Consider the following 15,924-nt stretch of genomic DNA (forward strand, 5'->3'; position numbering starts at 1 on the left):
GTGAGACAAAGTTTTAGAGGCAGCAATGCAGATTTCTGTCTCTAAAGAGCCAATACTCAGCATATCATGAAGCTATAAGCTCTCATCTTTCCCATGGGAAATACAAATCAGTTTCCTGACACCTTGCTTAAGAACGCAGATTCTAACCTTGCTGCCTAAAGCAAATTCCAAATTACTCTGCTTCCCTCCACAGATGCAGAGGTTCTTCCCAGTCTGTCAGACTGTTGCATAACTTTATTCTGCAACATTCAACAGATCTGCAGCACTCTCCAAGGACAGTTACATTACAAGCCCAAGGCAGGTCCCCTTCCAGAGGTTTTGGGACATGAGCTAGCCATTTGTAAAGCATTTGGAAGTCTCCCAGCACAAGCCACCTGAGCCTTGAATGTTAAACTCCAAGAGAGAGTGGAAGGGGAGAAATCAGTGCAACTAACACAAGTACATTAACTGGCATATATGATCCCTCAACAACTTTCCATTCATGTGTTCAAAATTCCCTCATTATAAACAGAATGCTTCAATTTCAGACAAAGTGATGGTAAATATGCAAAGAACAAAATAATAAAACTCTACTGTAAACAGCAGTAAGTTACAACTTACATGCCTTATTCCAGAAAAAATAAACACCAAGTTCATTTCAACTAGGAGGCAAAGAGGGAGTTAAACAAATTTATAGATAACTAAGATCAAAAATCTGAAAAGTAACACTTTAATCTACTCTTTACCAAGCAGCAATACTGTTGGCAGCCAGCACTGATCCAAAATACTATTTTCATGAATGCATACAGTAAACCTTGAAATACAAGGGAGCTTGCAATTGCACTGGAGAACTGAACAGGTAGGGTTTCTGCAAGATAGTTTGACTGATTCCAGCCTTCCTTGTGCTAAAAAAATATAGACAGTCTCTCTGCTTACACAACAACAGTTTTAATACAGCAAGGAGTATCTTTTAGATCTTATCAAGTTTATTAGTAGTTCCATTACCTGAGAGGCAAGATAATTAGACCACCTCAAGCAGACTTTCTGTTTTTTTCTTCCTCTAAGTAGGTGAAACACAAGCAATAAAAGACTTTCAATTAAATACTTGCTGATAAGGAAAGGTTGAAGTATTTATTTTAAAACAATTATGCCCTTTTTGCCCTAGACAGCTTGGGCCAGCAACAGAGTGCACTGTATTTAAACAGCACCATGTAACAACTGAAGCAAGGTGCTTACAGAAGTTGGTGGGGGTGGTTTGGTTTTGTTTAGGTTTTGGGGGTTTTTTGGTTGGTTGGGGCGTTTTGTGTTGTTGGGGGGGTTGTTTTGGGACTTTTTTGGTGTTTGTTGTTTGTTTATTTGTTTTTAATATGGAAACTTGATTTTGAATCAAGCACACTTCGTGATTTTTGTGTTTGTTTGCCTAGGTGAAAACCCAATCAGATGTATTCCAAATGCTCTGACAGAACAGGCAGCTCTGAGCTATTTCAAAATAGACATTGCTATGTCACTTCATGATATGAAAACACCTGATGGAGAAGCCAGATACTGTAGCCATGAATAAACAACTGCTTCATTTTTTTTCTCTTTCAAACAAAGAAATAGTGAGAAAAAGTTTACAACTGAAGATATTTCTGTACACAGCTCAGCACAGCCCTCCTACTTTGTCCTAAGTTTTCTGATAAACAAATTCTGTTTTGATAACACTTGGGGAAAAAAAAAAATAGAAATTGAAGCTGTGCAGAAATTCAGCTTCATGAACAAGGTAAGAGGAGGCACTTGTGCAAGAACCTCAGAGAAAAACAACTAATATGATTTCAAAACAAACAAATCTTGTTTAAAGTATCCAGTCTCAGTATTTTTAAGTTCTATAAAACCTTGCTGTAAAAGGTATGCTTACTTTCTAAAAGTTCCAGTACATGGCTGTACACTAGGAAATCAATTTACTATTAAGACTCAGTCATCCCTAGGATAAATTGGAGGGGGGTGGGGGGTAGCAAAGCAGAGCACAGAACTCTGCAACTCTAGCTGTAAAAAGAGAGCAAAAGAAATTCAGTCAAGGGCACAAGAACAAATACTATTTATAGGAAATTGTGATGGCCTGGAATCCTTTTACTCTATCACTTGAGACAATAATGAACTATGTCAAGAGTGGGGAGAATCACACTCATCTCCAAAGAATCCAAAAGATTTCAGACAAGCTTCACAACAAAATTTTCAGTCTGTCTGCAATAACCTTCAGCCCCTAGCACAGGATGGTTCACCAATGCTTTCATTAAACACCTTCAGATGCCTTAGAGGTGCTCAGCAAAAGGTGCATAAATCAGCAGCACTGCAAAGCCTGAAGAATCCTCTTACTACATAAAGAACATGTTCTGCCTTCAACTAAATCACTTCAACAATTAACCACTTTTTGAAAGAAATATGTCAGCTGCTCTTGGCTGAAAATACCTGACAACTTCGCAAGCCATCTACCACAGCTGAAGGATACTTTTTAAAAGCTGTAATTTACACAGCTACACAGAGCCTTAACGCAGCATGACACAGCAAGACACAGAAAGGTAAACATCTTTGTTTCATAATGCTAACCCCCTCTCCTGAGAATCCCTTCTGCATTGTCTGTCTATCCATAAAAAGTGCTAGTAAAAACATAGCTTGAGATAGAAAAATACATTCACTAGAGAGAAAACATTACAAAGTTGTTATTTTTTTGGTAATTTACTGACCTTAGATTATTATTTCTCATTAAAAAAAAAAAAACACAGTTGTTACATTATTTCATTTCGCAGTCTCTCCAAAATACATTTCACCGCACATCATTTTAAAGTTAAACAAAGTCCTATCTGCAACCAGATGAAAGGAAAATGTTGCTTTGATATATTTACCTGTGCAGCAGAACTTTACAGGCCATTCTGATTATTTTTGCTATCCCAAACGAGCACTTCATGTAGAAGTGCTTCATTTGGAAAACAGCAAAGCGTGATGTTGGCTGCTGGCTGTGCATGCTGCTTGCTGGGGTTCGATGGCTGCCTGTCAGGCTGTACTTCTGGAGTGCTGCGCTAAACCCTGCAGTCTAAATAGAAATAGACTGCAACATGAGGTCACTCCTGACAATAAGCTGCCCAATCAACACTTGAAAGCTTTCCTAACGTCTCGTTCACAGATCTTCTAGAGGGATAAGTATTTGAATGTTAAAGAGAGTGCTAAACTAAAACAAGAAATTTTTTCCCCCCAGCAATTCAGGCAGTGGTTGTATTTGGGCAGCATTTAGTCTCACTTCGTTGCTGTGAATGTTATTGCCTCCCCTCTCACCCCTCACAGACTATTAAAACAAAAAAGGGTTAACAGAAATATCACTGTGAAGCAGTGAGGCTGTTGCCCTTGTCAGTGCTTTTAATATAGAAAAACTGTTTACAGAACTTCCTACTCGCCATCTCTCCTATGTTTTGAAAAGCTCAAAGAACACATCAGGAGTTTTTAGATTAGGTTTCTGACTGACAATATATGAGATGAACTGCAAAAAGTAAAGCAAATACTGTTTGGCAAAGCACAGCAATGAAAAATGTGGAATAATGACAAAGACTGATTGTAAGTGATTATTTCAACATCTTAAAAGTCAGCTGCAATGCTGAGTCAGTGATTCTTTTCTCCAAGACAGGAGAGCAAACCCAAGAGCCTGGCAAAAAGGCTTCTGATAACAGAGAATATGATGTCTCCCTTACATACACAATGTCAACTCCCGTGCAAGGAATCAGTGCTCCCTGGCTGAGTAAACAGGCTTCAAGATCACTCAACAGGTTTCTTCTAAATACCATTTTCAAGCAGTCACTAAATCAAACTGCATTAATGATTATGCACATTCTCACCAGACCTCTCACATTAACACCATGCAGTGCATGAAGGTCATACAGTTCAGAAAGAACAAACAGCATAAGTGAAGAAAAAAAAGGCAGTGAGCAAAATTACGAGCAAGTTATAGTCCAAACCACTAGAAGGAGGGTCATATACCCCATAGTATGAATCAAGATAACCAGTCTTTGACACATGGAACATACAAACTCAGCATTCTTTCTTTTCTTTCCATGAAGAGCCAAAAATATATTCAGTTCTCAAAACCTGACAACAGCAAAGAGGCAACAAAACTGCAGCTTAAGGAGCTGCAGCAATCATATTTAAAGTCCTATTTCGTCTCCTCTTTCCTTTATAAACTGCTGCAGGCCCTATGTCAAAACAAACATCCTAGTAAAACTGCATTAATATCTGGGGGACCTAATCATTATTTTAAATCAAGAAAATAAAACGAAAAAAAGCCATTAAGTGACTACTATGAAAGCCTTTAAGTCTGGAAAACATATTTACAGTATTTAATGTGTTCAGAATTTTGCTAAAGCATATTTGGTCATTCTCTGCATTTTTTTTCCCCAATGTTTCTTGCAGTCAAATTCTTCTCTTCTTCTCCAGGATTTCTCCTTATCCTTCCCCACAGATTATGTAAAATAACAACCATAATTAATGCCTATTAATTTTTAATTAACCCTAAACACAGGAGTAAAAATGTTTTGCTCTTCAGGCTATCAAATTTAAGCTCTCAAACATGTTGAGTTTGTCACTGCTGCTGAGCTTACACATTCCACAAGCAACTAAATACCTGTGCAGAGTTAAACTGCTCTGAAACTTCCAGTGGAAGGAGCATTTTTGCAGAAATTCCAATTGCAGCAATATTTTTTGGTTTTTATTTGTTTGTATTGGGATTTTTTGGTGTATTTTTGGGGGGAGGTTGGGTTGGAGGTTTTTTGCTGGGTTTTTTTTGGGTTTTTTTGTTGTTACTGTTGTTTGTTTCTTTTTATTTAACTCTATAACTAAGTAGCTCCATTGTTGGCAAAGATAATGAACTATTAAAATACAATTTAAATTACAAAACAGAATTATGTTTCTCTCATTTTCTATTTTACAAATACTTGCAATAAAGTAGAAGAAAACGTGCAACCAATCAGCAGGACAGATTTCAATCTGAAATCTACATCCTTGAGACTACTCGGGCAGTAAACTTACTTGTGACTTTCCCTGCATTTCTTCTGCTTTTAGTCACACTTTTATCACAGATTCTTCCTCACCTCTCTCTACAAGTTCTTACATGCAATGCCCATACCAAACACATGCTGCAGAAGGGAAAAGGTAAAACTCACTATCTGCAAAATGTAAACTCTAAATGAAGCAGACTTGAAAGTAAAATCTTGTGTACTACAACCAAGTAAAATTCTTGTTTTACAAGCAAGAGCAAATAAGTACTCAAATGGAAGTAAGATTTTCAGCTTATGCACCTCCTTTTAATTGAAAGCTGACTCCTACTCCAATACTGCCTCTGTGCAACTTCTCACAGCTCTCTACCAGCAGAGCCCATCTAAAAGGTCCCTCTGCAGAGTCTGGCTCTTAGGCAGGCAACACAGGTCCCCTCCAGCTTCAGCAGCCATTACACTGCTTGGACAATGCAAGCCCTTGGCTTTCTTTATGTTTTTCTAGTAACTTTTTTCTAAAAAGCAGTTAAATTAAACCTCAACTTGTGCATAGTTGCCAGTCATGTCAATCCTATACTGAGATAACAAAGAAACACCAGCCTCCAACAGAAATTTCATTGGTAGAGTTGAAACAAACTGAAGAAGGATCTTTAGGTGTTTTACAAGTATATTAACAAGTCAGCTTACACAATCCAGAGTCTTCATTTCAACTCAAATTAAGACTTCCTGGACCCTCAAAACCCAGGATTTTTGCAAGCAAGACATTCTACAGTCTCACATATAACCTTACAAAATGTCACCTTTAAAGTGCTTTTGTATTTTCTCCACACTGCTCCTACTAAAGGCCTTTCTAGAACCTCTAAATTCCAACCTACAAATCATTAATGGTCAACTTTCCCACTTCCTCTGTACTATGGAGTGCATCTGCAGGGAGTCACTTTGGTCATTTAAAGTTCCTCTTGGTCCCTGGTATTTTCCCTCTAGAATGTTTTCAGGAAGTATCCACATCTACAGAGCCTTCATTACATTCATTTATGAAATATATTCCACTGTCCTCTAGTGAAATAACAATAACAAGGTATTTTTCTCATTTAACATCTCCTCAAACTCAGAATTAAAAAAAATCTGGACAAATTCTCACATGGTTAGGAAAGAGTTATGTAAGGACACATCTCTGCTCACTAGCACATGACAAGAAACGGTGCTAGGATTTCCCACTGAAAGGGAGTGCTGGAAAGATGGCACAGAATGGGTTTGCACCCACCAATATTCACATTCTTTTTATATTTCTGCTACAAAATTTGCTGTTTAAATATCATTCCACAGCTTCACTGAAATATGCCCTTTTCCACTTTCTCTGCATAAATCACCATAGCTAATCCAATCCGAGTTCTGCAGACATTCCTCTGCAGAATTTGGGAACAGTTCTTTTATCCCAGATTTTACTACTACAAGAACAGCACACACTTCTAAAGCTTCAACTTGTAGACACCACCACTTATCTCAAAAGCCTAACAGCCTCTCTCTCAGACAGAACAGACTAAACTGCAGACTCCAAGGCACAAACAAGTCACCTTGTTGATGCTGTAACATTCCTGGAATCTGAGAGACTCCCTGTCATATCTAGATGCACCACAGCTGGCCTTTCAACAGGTTTCTCTGTGCCATCTTCTGGAAGTTCTTCAGACTGCTCAAGCTTTACATCTTCTTCCTCTTCTAAGAGATCATTGATCTAAAAAAGAAAAAAAAATGTAATCACAATTAATGGCTTGGAAAGTTCTTATTAGAGGTCTAGGTAATTAGAAGAGCACGAGAGGTATAAAAGCAATGTACATGTAAGAGAACATAATTCAGTTTTAGAGAAACAGGCACACTAGACTTGCTTTTATGTAAAACCATCCATTCCACATCATTAAAAAGCTACATAACCCTTTGCAGTTTCTATCCAGTGTTTCAAAAGAGAAGCCCCTTTGATGCAGTAAATGAACACACACAGAATGAAGAAATAACAAAATCCCAGCCACTCTGAAGTCACAAGGCAGAGAACCTCTTTTGCTCTAAGTCTAAAATAGATAATTCTCCTCTATTCTCTAGGCAGCCTTATTCATATGTGAGTAGCACTTCTGTGCACCCTTCTATGAAAGGCTACACAGAAGTCTAAGAATCTAAAGTACTGGGTTAATACTTAAAGACAAACATAAGAGCAAGAGCATCGAGAAGTTTCCATGAAGCCTCTTGTCTGGTTTTCTTTCCTTGTTTCCAAACACAGAAGACCTTTTTACTGAAGCAATAAAATACAGCCAATTTGAAAACAATACAGCCAACTGACAGCTCAAAAGAGTCACCTTTTAAAAAGCAACTGTCTAAAACATACAAAGATAAAGACAACAAAGTGACTCTGTTTGATTACAAAGCTCCCCTGTGATTGAATAAGGATCTTCCAAACTTGCAACCCCAAAAATTAAAGTAACAGCAGCCTCAAGAAAACATGCTTTATAATATCTGCCACATGAGCATAAAGCAAAACCACTGAATTAAGAAAAATGAACACTTCAGAAGCTGAGGATTACACAGAAGGCATAGAAAGGGTGTCTCTGTTTCTAAAATGGGTGCAATGCGTTAGATGGCACTACATTTAGGGCAAGAAATGTATTTATTCCCGAGTTCCCTCTGTAATGGCAAGAGGATGTGCCACTGAAACATGAGCAAGTCCCAACCACCCCAGCACACAGTTGGCACAGCCACCTCTCTGTGCCCTCACCACTCCAGCCTGGGAGGGAGTAGGACCCAGCAGAAGTGCACTGTTGACATCTGGTGGAGACACCACAAAATTAAAGGGACACCACATCAGGTCGAAAAACCTCACGGTAGGGGAAACCGAACCAATTAACCAACCAACCAAATAGTCAAAAAAGCCAACCAACAAACCAAAAAAGCCCCAAGACACACAACACAGACTGTTATGCTTGGGAAAACCATTTTTAAAAAGATATCATGACCCACAGATGAGTCTGTCAGTTTAAAGTACGAGAGTATGGGTCAGCCAACTATACTTTAAAGAGCTGTTATCCAAGCCCAAAATAAAAGTCCTCATCCTGAGGCTGCAAAAGAGCTTCCTGCATGCAGTAGAGCTGTGTCAGTTCTCAGTGCTAGACACACTCCTGCAAAGAGCTGAGCAGACAGCAAACACCGCAAAGCTGCAGCACTTTGCTGGAACAGTTAGCAGAGCAGAAGCTGCTCCATCCAGAACTTCCTGCCCACGCTTGGCAGACCAGACCAATGGGTGAGGCATCTACTGCAGTGAAGAGGAAGCAACCAGCTGCCCTAGTACTTGCCTTACCTGTCCTGCTAGAGGAAGGGTTTCTGGGATAGTTAGCCTTAGAGATTCAGTATTTCTTGTTACCTTCCTCCTTAGCAACTGCTGGTTATTTACCCTTTCTCCTCTTTAAAGAAAACATGTAATTTTTTAGGCCAATTGAATATAAGAAAATTCAGTTTACAGCTTTCCATATTTCTGAGGAAAGATCTGAGCCAAAATTTTATTGATAATCCATGAACCTGGCTTGGATGATACAAAAAGTACTTCTTCCATACATTATCACTTATATGCCACAACTTACTAGAATTAAAAATACCTGCCAACAGAAGAAGGTTGTATCACAAAATGGTAGTTTTATTTCCCTAACAATTCTCCATCTCTCTCTATTTATCCCAGCACGACATGGTATTTTACCTCACAAAGCTAAATTTGTTGAGGAAAGGCACAGAGTGATGCTGGACACCATCAGAGACACAGACACAATTGTGGCCATCCTGGCTGTTGGGTGCTAGGACCCAGAGTATTTTTGTTCCACTCAGCTCTATTTCTCTCACTTCAATCCTTTTCCCCACTAACATCAAGATGATATTTTGAAGTCTTAGAACCAGAAACACCATTCAAAAATGTTGGCAAAGGGAACCACCACTGATAAGATCAGCAGGTGGAGTGCGAGACCCTGCATGCTTCTGTAAGACACACCTAGGTGTATTATTGAAGACCAACAGCAGCACGGTTCTGCTTTTGCTCAAAGAACAGTTCTCCTCTCCTAAAAAGGTCACTTCCAAGCTATACTGTTTGCATAGCATAAAAGAGACTGTGTTGGGGCAGGATACTGCTAGGTCAGTTCTTCAGTATTTTCTATACAGCACAGCTATCCTGACTACAAAGCAACAACTTCACAAGCACACCTGTTAAGGAAATGCATTTAAAGAAATACCAGGTTTTGTCATATTGCAAAAAACTCCTGAAAGGTCTACTACTAAATAAAATTAAATCTCAATATATCTTTCATAAACAGAAATAAAAACATATTGCCATTTAAAATACTTTACCTGCTCAGTTATTGAGCTTAAATCGTTAGTAGATGAAAAATCTTCCTCTTCATTTTCAAAGAATTCATAGTAGTTCTCCAGAAGTCCTGCCATTATTCTGCTAACCAGTTCTTGTTCTTTCAGATCCTCCACATCTGTGTAAATGCTAAAGATTTCAACACCAGTTTAGTTTAAAAACCTGAATCCAAGTTTCCCCAAAGAGCTCCTGTGACTGACTTCTATGACTAAGGGCTACACCCCACACCACAACGGAAGGCCAGAGGCTCTTTAGGAAGGACAAGCAGGGGAGGTGAGGAAGGAGCGACACTCTCTATGTCAATGACCAGCTGGAGAACATGGAGCTCCACCTGGGGATGGATGAGGAGCCCACAGAAAGCTTATGGGTCAGGATTAAAGGGAGGGCAGGGACAGGTGACACCCAACCAGGAAGATAGAGTAGATGAGGCCCTCTGTAAATAGACAGGAGCAGCCTCAGTTCATAAGCCCTGATCCCCATCAGGGACTTTAACCACCTGATACCTGTTGGAGGGAAAACATACCAGGGTAGAAGCAATCCAGGAGGCTCCTGGAATGCACTGCTGATACCATCCTTCTCCAAGCAACTCAGAAGCCAGCAAGGAGAGGATCACAAAGATGACCAGAGGGATAGAGCACCTCTTCTACAAAGACAGGCTGAAAGAGCTGGGGTTGTTCAGCCTGGAGTTTAGAAGAGAAGACCTCTGGGAGAGTTCAGACCAGCATTCTAGTGCTTAGAAAGGGTCTACAAGAAAGCTGGAGAGGGACTTTTTACAAGAGCACGCACTGACAGCACAAGGAGTAATGCTTTTAAACTGAAAAGGGGCAGACCTGGATTAGATCTAAGGAAGAAGTTCTTCATATGAGGGTGGTGAGATACTGGACCAGGTTGCCCAGATAGGTTGTGAATGCCTCATCCCTGGAAGTGTTCAAGGCCAGGTTGGATGGGGCTTTCAGCAACTTGGTCTACTGGAAAGTGTCTCTGCCTACGGCAAGGAGGGTGGAACTAGGTGGTGTTCAAAGTCCCTTTGAACTCAAACCACACCAAACTTTAAATATACCTTCACACCACTACAAGCTTTATACTAATTTAAAGTGATGAATTAACAACTATTTCAACTATTAGTGAATCAACTTCTCATGAGTCTTTTCCTGTAGAGAAGAAACTCCAATATACATTTGTACTTTAACAGCTTTCTCCCAGAACTGCTTTCTTGCTACAAGTAGTCATCTTACACACTACCTCTAAAAATATTTAAGCTCAGTGTAGTAACAATAATGCAGCAATCAAATCAGTGGTCTCCAGTGCCCCTGCTGATAGACATGGCATGGTTTAGATCTGAACAACAACTGTAAGACAAAACTGGAGTAAGGTAGTGGAAGAGAATAGAAAGATAATACCCAAAAGATATTGTTACTCATGGACTGGGAAAGACTTTAACCTAAAGATGTACACCAAAAGGCTACATGAACTTTTACAGCTAACTTACTGAAAAACATCCGGGCCAAAGACTGCAGCTAAAGAACTTGCTGACCAAATTTCTTCATGATGAGATGCTACATTAGCTAAAAATTTACACAGAAACTTTAACAAACTGTAATTAACAGGTGGAAGCTGCTGCAAGAGGAACCTCAGCTTTCTTCCAAATTCATCTTCATTATTATAATCTGAAAAATAGAATAACAATATTTTGAACACAAATAAAATAGCTGCTTCTTCACATCGGATATAAAGCAACTTTTGGACTCTGATAACAACAGTTCTACTTCAAAAGTAAGTAAATTTTGTCAGACCACTACCTAAAAGGTCAGAATTTGACTTGCTTTGTTCAGGCTGAGATTCTCCTACTACATTTATCCATTGAAAAAGTAAAAAAAAAAAAAAAACAAAAAAAAAAAAAAACACCCTAAGCCCACGTATCAGAAAAGCATGTCTAGTGGTAGTACTTCATAACAACCCATCTGTCCCAGCATCTCAGTCTCTTCCTCTCTGATGTTTCCAAGAGAGGCTGACAACTCATTTCCCATTCTCTCAGTCTTCTTCAATGATGTCAGAGGTTTGAAGGGGTGGTGAAGAGGCAGGGGAATGTAACAAACAAAAAAACTGCTCCCTAGTCTTGTAGGATAGCACCACTAGATTACTTTCCTAATGATACATTCAGCTATAAATTTAATTTCTTATATGAAGCAGAAACCAATGATTTCCACCACATTCTCCTCCGCAAGTCCAAGCAGCAGTTTTTCCCAATTAATGCTCACTCAAGTTTCTGATGATGTAAGGATGGCTCCTCCCTGTCCTTCCATTTTACCATTATGTAACAATTGCTTTACAGAAAAGCTCTAGAGACAGAAACAGCTCCAGAGAGAGTGAGCTAACTTAAAAGCTAGTTAAATTCTCCCTGTTTCAAGCAAGCTACTTTGGACACTCTACTTCCTTCTGTAATATTTAACCAATGAATGTAAGCAATCTCACTGCAAATCATCTGAGTGCATACTTAGCTTGAAGTTTGCTGATTCCATTCCACATCTGAAAAAGGGTCACCATAAAGCTTCCAGATTCTCATCCCACATTTAGCCATACCCTTCATTAAAATATCTCCCCCATTTATTACATTATCAGCCTTAGGGGTAACAAGGTTCAAAGAGTTTATAATCACATTTAAACTACACTATCCACCTAGAAAGGTTGGAACAGATGATCTTTAAGAGTCGCTTCCAACCTGGCATTCTGTGATGCTGTGAATTGTTTGTACCTAACAGAGAAATTCCACATAAAGGAAATGTCAGAAAGGCAAAATGGGAGAGGGAAGGTGGAAAAAAAAAAAAAAAAAAAAAAGACACCAACAGGCGTCTCCCTTCTTTCCTAGACACTTGAAAACTCTTCTCAGATCAGTTTGAAAGGGAAAAGGATGTTTGAAGATGAGGAGCAGTCATTCTGCTTCTCTAGATAATAGAGCTGTGACATCCTAGTCCTTAGTATCAAATCAAAGAAGTGAGTAAATTCCCTGTTGGGTAGGTACAGTAATAGCAGGCAGCAGCTGTGCAGGACATCATTTGCTCAGACAGTCAGCATCTGCAGTGTTTGAATACAAGTAACCAAGCACAGAAAAATATTCTCTCAAAACAGTAACAAAACAAAATTAATTTTGTTCGTTTTTACTCCGGAAATGCTTTAGGAAACAGAACAGCAAAACCAAGAACTTAAAAAATACTTTCACAAAGTAAATATTCAAACAGAAACAGAGCAAGAGGTGATAGCCAGACCATCTCACACACACATCTACACATGTTTTGTCTGACCAAGCTGTCCTAAAATGCAGGTTCTAAACAACAGGCAGAGATCAGCAGTGGGAACATTCTTACCTGTAACTGAAATTCTCTGACAGTAGGCCAGGGATACACACTTCTGGGATACATGGCCTAGCACACTGGGATCAAATTCACACTTCAGTTACTAAAATCACTTGCCCAAAGGGCCTGCAGGGAATGAGTCTCAAAAGATGTGTATGGGCCACACCTTGCTGTATAACTGAGTCGTTTTGGGAAGCTTACCCTAACGATATGGAAGGCCTTGTAAAGCAAGAAAACACCAGTAGTAAGCAATTCCTCTGCATAAAAGGCAGCTGATACTGCAATCTGGAAACTAACTAAGATGTGTCTACCAAACAGCTGAAATATCAAAAGCCAAAACTGGAACAGAGGAAATTGAAACTTTTAATTTTAGTAACAGGAAACAACATTTAAAGGTTTAAATGTCTTGATTTCCTTTGTACAGATAATGTTACATCTTTCTGAAATAATTTTATTTTACACTTTAAAAAAAGCCAGCAGAAACAATGAGCTGCAAATTCAAGTGAGTTTCTTTGTATATTTAACAAAAGGGAATAAATGAGGACTTAGATACCGAAGAACATCTCTTTTCCCAAAACAACCCACGTGTAAATCCTTCCACAGTCCATCTACTCAATGATGGAAAACTCCCAATTTTCATACTGTATTTCACAAGTCACAGAAGGGAATTACACTGTCACACCAAGTGAGTACACCTCAATCAATCCCAGTCCTTAGAGATAACATTGCAAATCAAGGGGCACAGCAGTACGAGCTAAGCAACCAGCGCATTCTGAGTTACTGTCTTAACAACCCTTTTGTTATTCGTTATCTTTTTCATGGGGAGCCAGGTGGGAGAACAAACCAAACCCCAAACAACATCTTAGGTCCAATGAACATCAGCAACACAAACCACACAGCAGCTGTATCACTAATGAAATTCCCCATCCCTTTCAGTTTCTCATTACTGCACAGGGCGAACAGAACCTCAGCCTTAACAAGCTTCTTTGGTCTGTAGCTTCCAAAAGTTGTTTTCAGCACAAGACTACTTAGTGCCTCACACATGAGTGCTTGGCCTCTGTTCACCAGCTATCCAGATACAGGCCACCAAGGGAGGTAAATACGGCTCAAGAGTATAGGAAAACTATTCTGTACTCAGCCCAAACCAATTCCTCCTCTGAACAAATGGGACTAGCACAAGCATTATCAAGTTACCAAGAATAAACTCAACAACAGAAAATTAAACCAAACAAAAGTGGGCATCTTACAAAGCAAAACAAGCCCAACACTTGGAAGGAAGTACAAACTTACACTGGAAAATGAGCAACACTCCTGCAGAGTGACAACCAGCAAACCCCTCAGTTATCCCACAGGGTGCAGAGCTCTGACAGCAGAGTACCCTTTGAGGACATTACTAATGCAGGGGTGCAAGGCAAGTGTTTCTGCTAGTCAAGTTATGAATCAACTCCAACACCAATCAACACAGCAGAGGTCAAAAGACCCAGGAGAGTAGATACAGACAGACAAGTTGGGAACTGGTAAAGAAAACACTGTGCCAGCATATGGGTGTCAAATTGACAGGGTAAGGTTTTGCACTGTATGAAAAAACATACTTAGCAACAATATGCTGATGACAGGTGGATTTTTTCCTCCTACAAATGCATCTTAGACTGAAAAAAATCCACAGTGGGAGAGCACATATGACATGAGCATAGGGTTGAGAGCTCTTCTGTAGCATGTAAAAACTGTAAGTGCCATGAAAGGATAAGCAGAATAAGTGAAATTCAGAGTAAATAAGAGAAAAAGAGACAATAGCATTCCCTAGCAGTTCTAAAGTGCTAGTGATGGGAAATCATCAAACAACTTTGATTCCAGTGGCTTTGACCAGTGTCCCAGTATTCTCTCACAAGAGCATGGAATATTCAGAACTAATCAGCATGGTATGTGGCAATTTCTCTGTCTTTGAATCCAGACTGAGTTTCCCATGAAAGCCCTATTTATTTGGGTTTTATGCTAAGAAAAGGTATATTTGAATGCCTCCTGCTACACACATTATTACACAGAACACCAAAGACACTTTCATGTCACTACAAAATTTAATAGTGGTTTTTACTCTTAAATTAATCAACTGAAAATACTTAGTCAAAAATAATTACTACCTTGAGAAAGTTGCATCAAATGTATGTGCAAACTGCCTGGGATAACTGGCTCTGGAAGTTCTTGAAGAAAAAATCTAAGAAGGCTAATAGCTGAGGGTACATCTGCCTCTTTAACCAGGTCCACATCTTCTCCATTATCATATCTTTGCCGAAGCCACTCCACTGTCTCAGCATTCCCATTGACTTGAAAAAGTCCTTCTTGTTCCAGACCCCCTGCATTAGAAAAAGTTGCAGGAATAAATTTTAGATCTAGTATGGACAAATATAACAGAAAATACTGATCAGCAGATATGCACAATTCAAGAATTTCTGGGCAACAGTTCTGCAAGACTTCCAACAGTCCCCCTCCCAGCAAACAGAGGCTTCTACCCAGTTAAGAATACAGGAATAAGGTAAATGTTGGCAGTACCTGAAACACACCTTTTCCTGTCAAGTCCCATACTGAGCTGACTGCATTAGTGTTAGCTAGACACCAGTGATAATCAAACACAAGGAGTAAAGAAAGGAAGCATGCATCACCCAAAATACAACCGAAATCACATCCAATCAAATCTTAAGAAAACAAATACTGTTCCAAACCCCCAATCTGTGCTGTAAGAATAACAGATAAATCATTCTATAAAGCACAGCAAGTTGATACATACCATGTTCCTCAATATAGTCCACGACATGGCGGACTATGAATGGAACCTCATTGTCTGGTTGCCCTTCTTGCTGCAGCTCATCAAGTGGAATTCCAAATATTTTGTTAGCAAGAACAGAGTTGCAGTTACTCAAGGAAGGGGAGGAGCTCTTCCTCATATCTTTTTGCAGCCAAAAATCAAAGCTGTCTTTTCTGTCAAGCAAGAAGAATTTAAAACCATCCTTCAGTGTACAGTGTTGAATGTATCGATCTGTAACACAACAGGCTTTAATTGCCTCATGCAGATACTCTCCAGTCTCTCTTAATCAATTCACTGATTTAATGAAGTTCTGTAATGACTCCAAATTCAACTAACCAGATAAATGACTGTTACCTAGGTGTTCTATTCATTCCTCAATAGAGGACCAATGAGAAT

General features: G+C 39.3%; 1 protein-coding gene across 1 annotated transcript in view; it reads right to left on the reverse strand.

Moving 5' to 3' along the window:
• The window catches only part of FAM13B (family with sequence similarity 13 member B), a 38,108-nt gene extending 22,426 nt beyond the window's left edge, over positions 1-15,682 (reverse strand). The window contains exons 1-5 of the mRNA XM_054389239.1: positions 15,511-15,682; positions 14,867-15,079; positions 10,868-11,045; positions 9,363-9,507; positions 6,566-6,723 (exon numbers count right to left, since the gene is read on the reverse strand). Coding sequence (XP_054245214.1) covers positions 6,566-6,723; positions 9,363-9,507; positions 10,868-11,045; positions 14,867-15,079; positions 15,511-15,667 — 851 coding nt within the window. The 5' untranslated portion in view covers positions 15,668-15,682. The remainder of the gene's footprint in view (positions 1-6,565; positions 6,724-9,362; positions 9,508-10,867; positions 11,046-14,866; positions 15,080-15,510) is intronic.
• Between the last annotated feature and the right edge of the window lie 242 nt (positions 15,683-15,924).

The sequence above is a fragment of the Indicator indicator genome, chromosome 18 (genome assembly GCF_027791375.1).
Source record: "Indicator indicator isolate 239-I01 chromosome 18, UM_Iind_1.1, whole genome shotgun sequence".
Classification (NCBI taxonomy): domain Eukaryota; kingdom Metazoa; phylum Chordata; class Aves; order Piciformes; family Indicatoridae; genus Indicator; species Indicator indicator.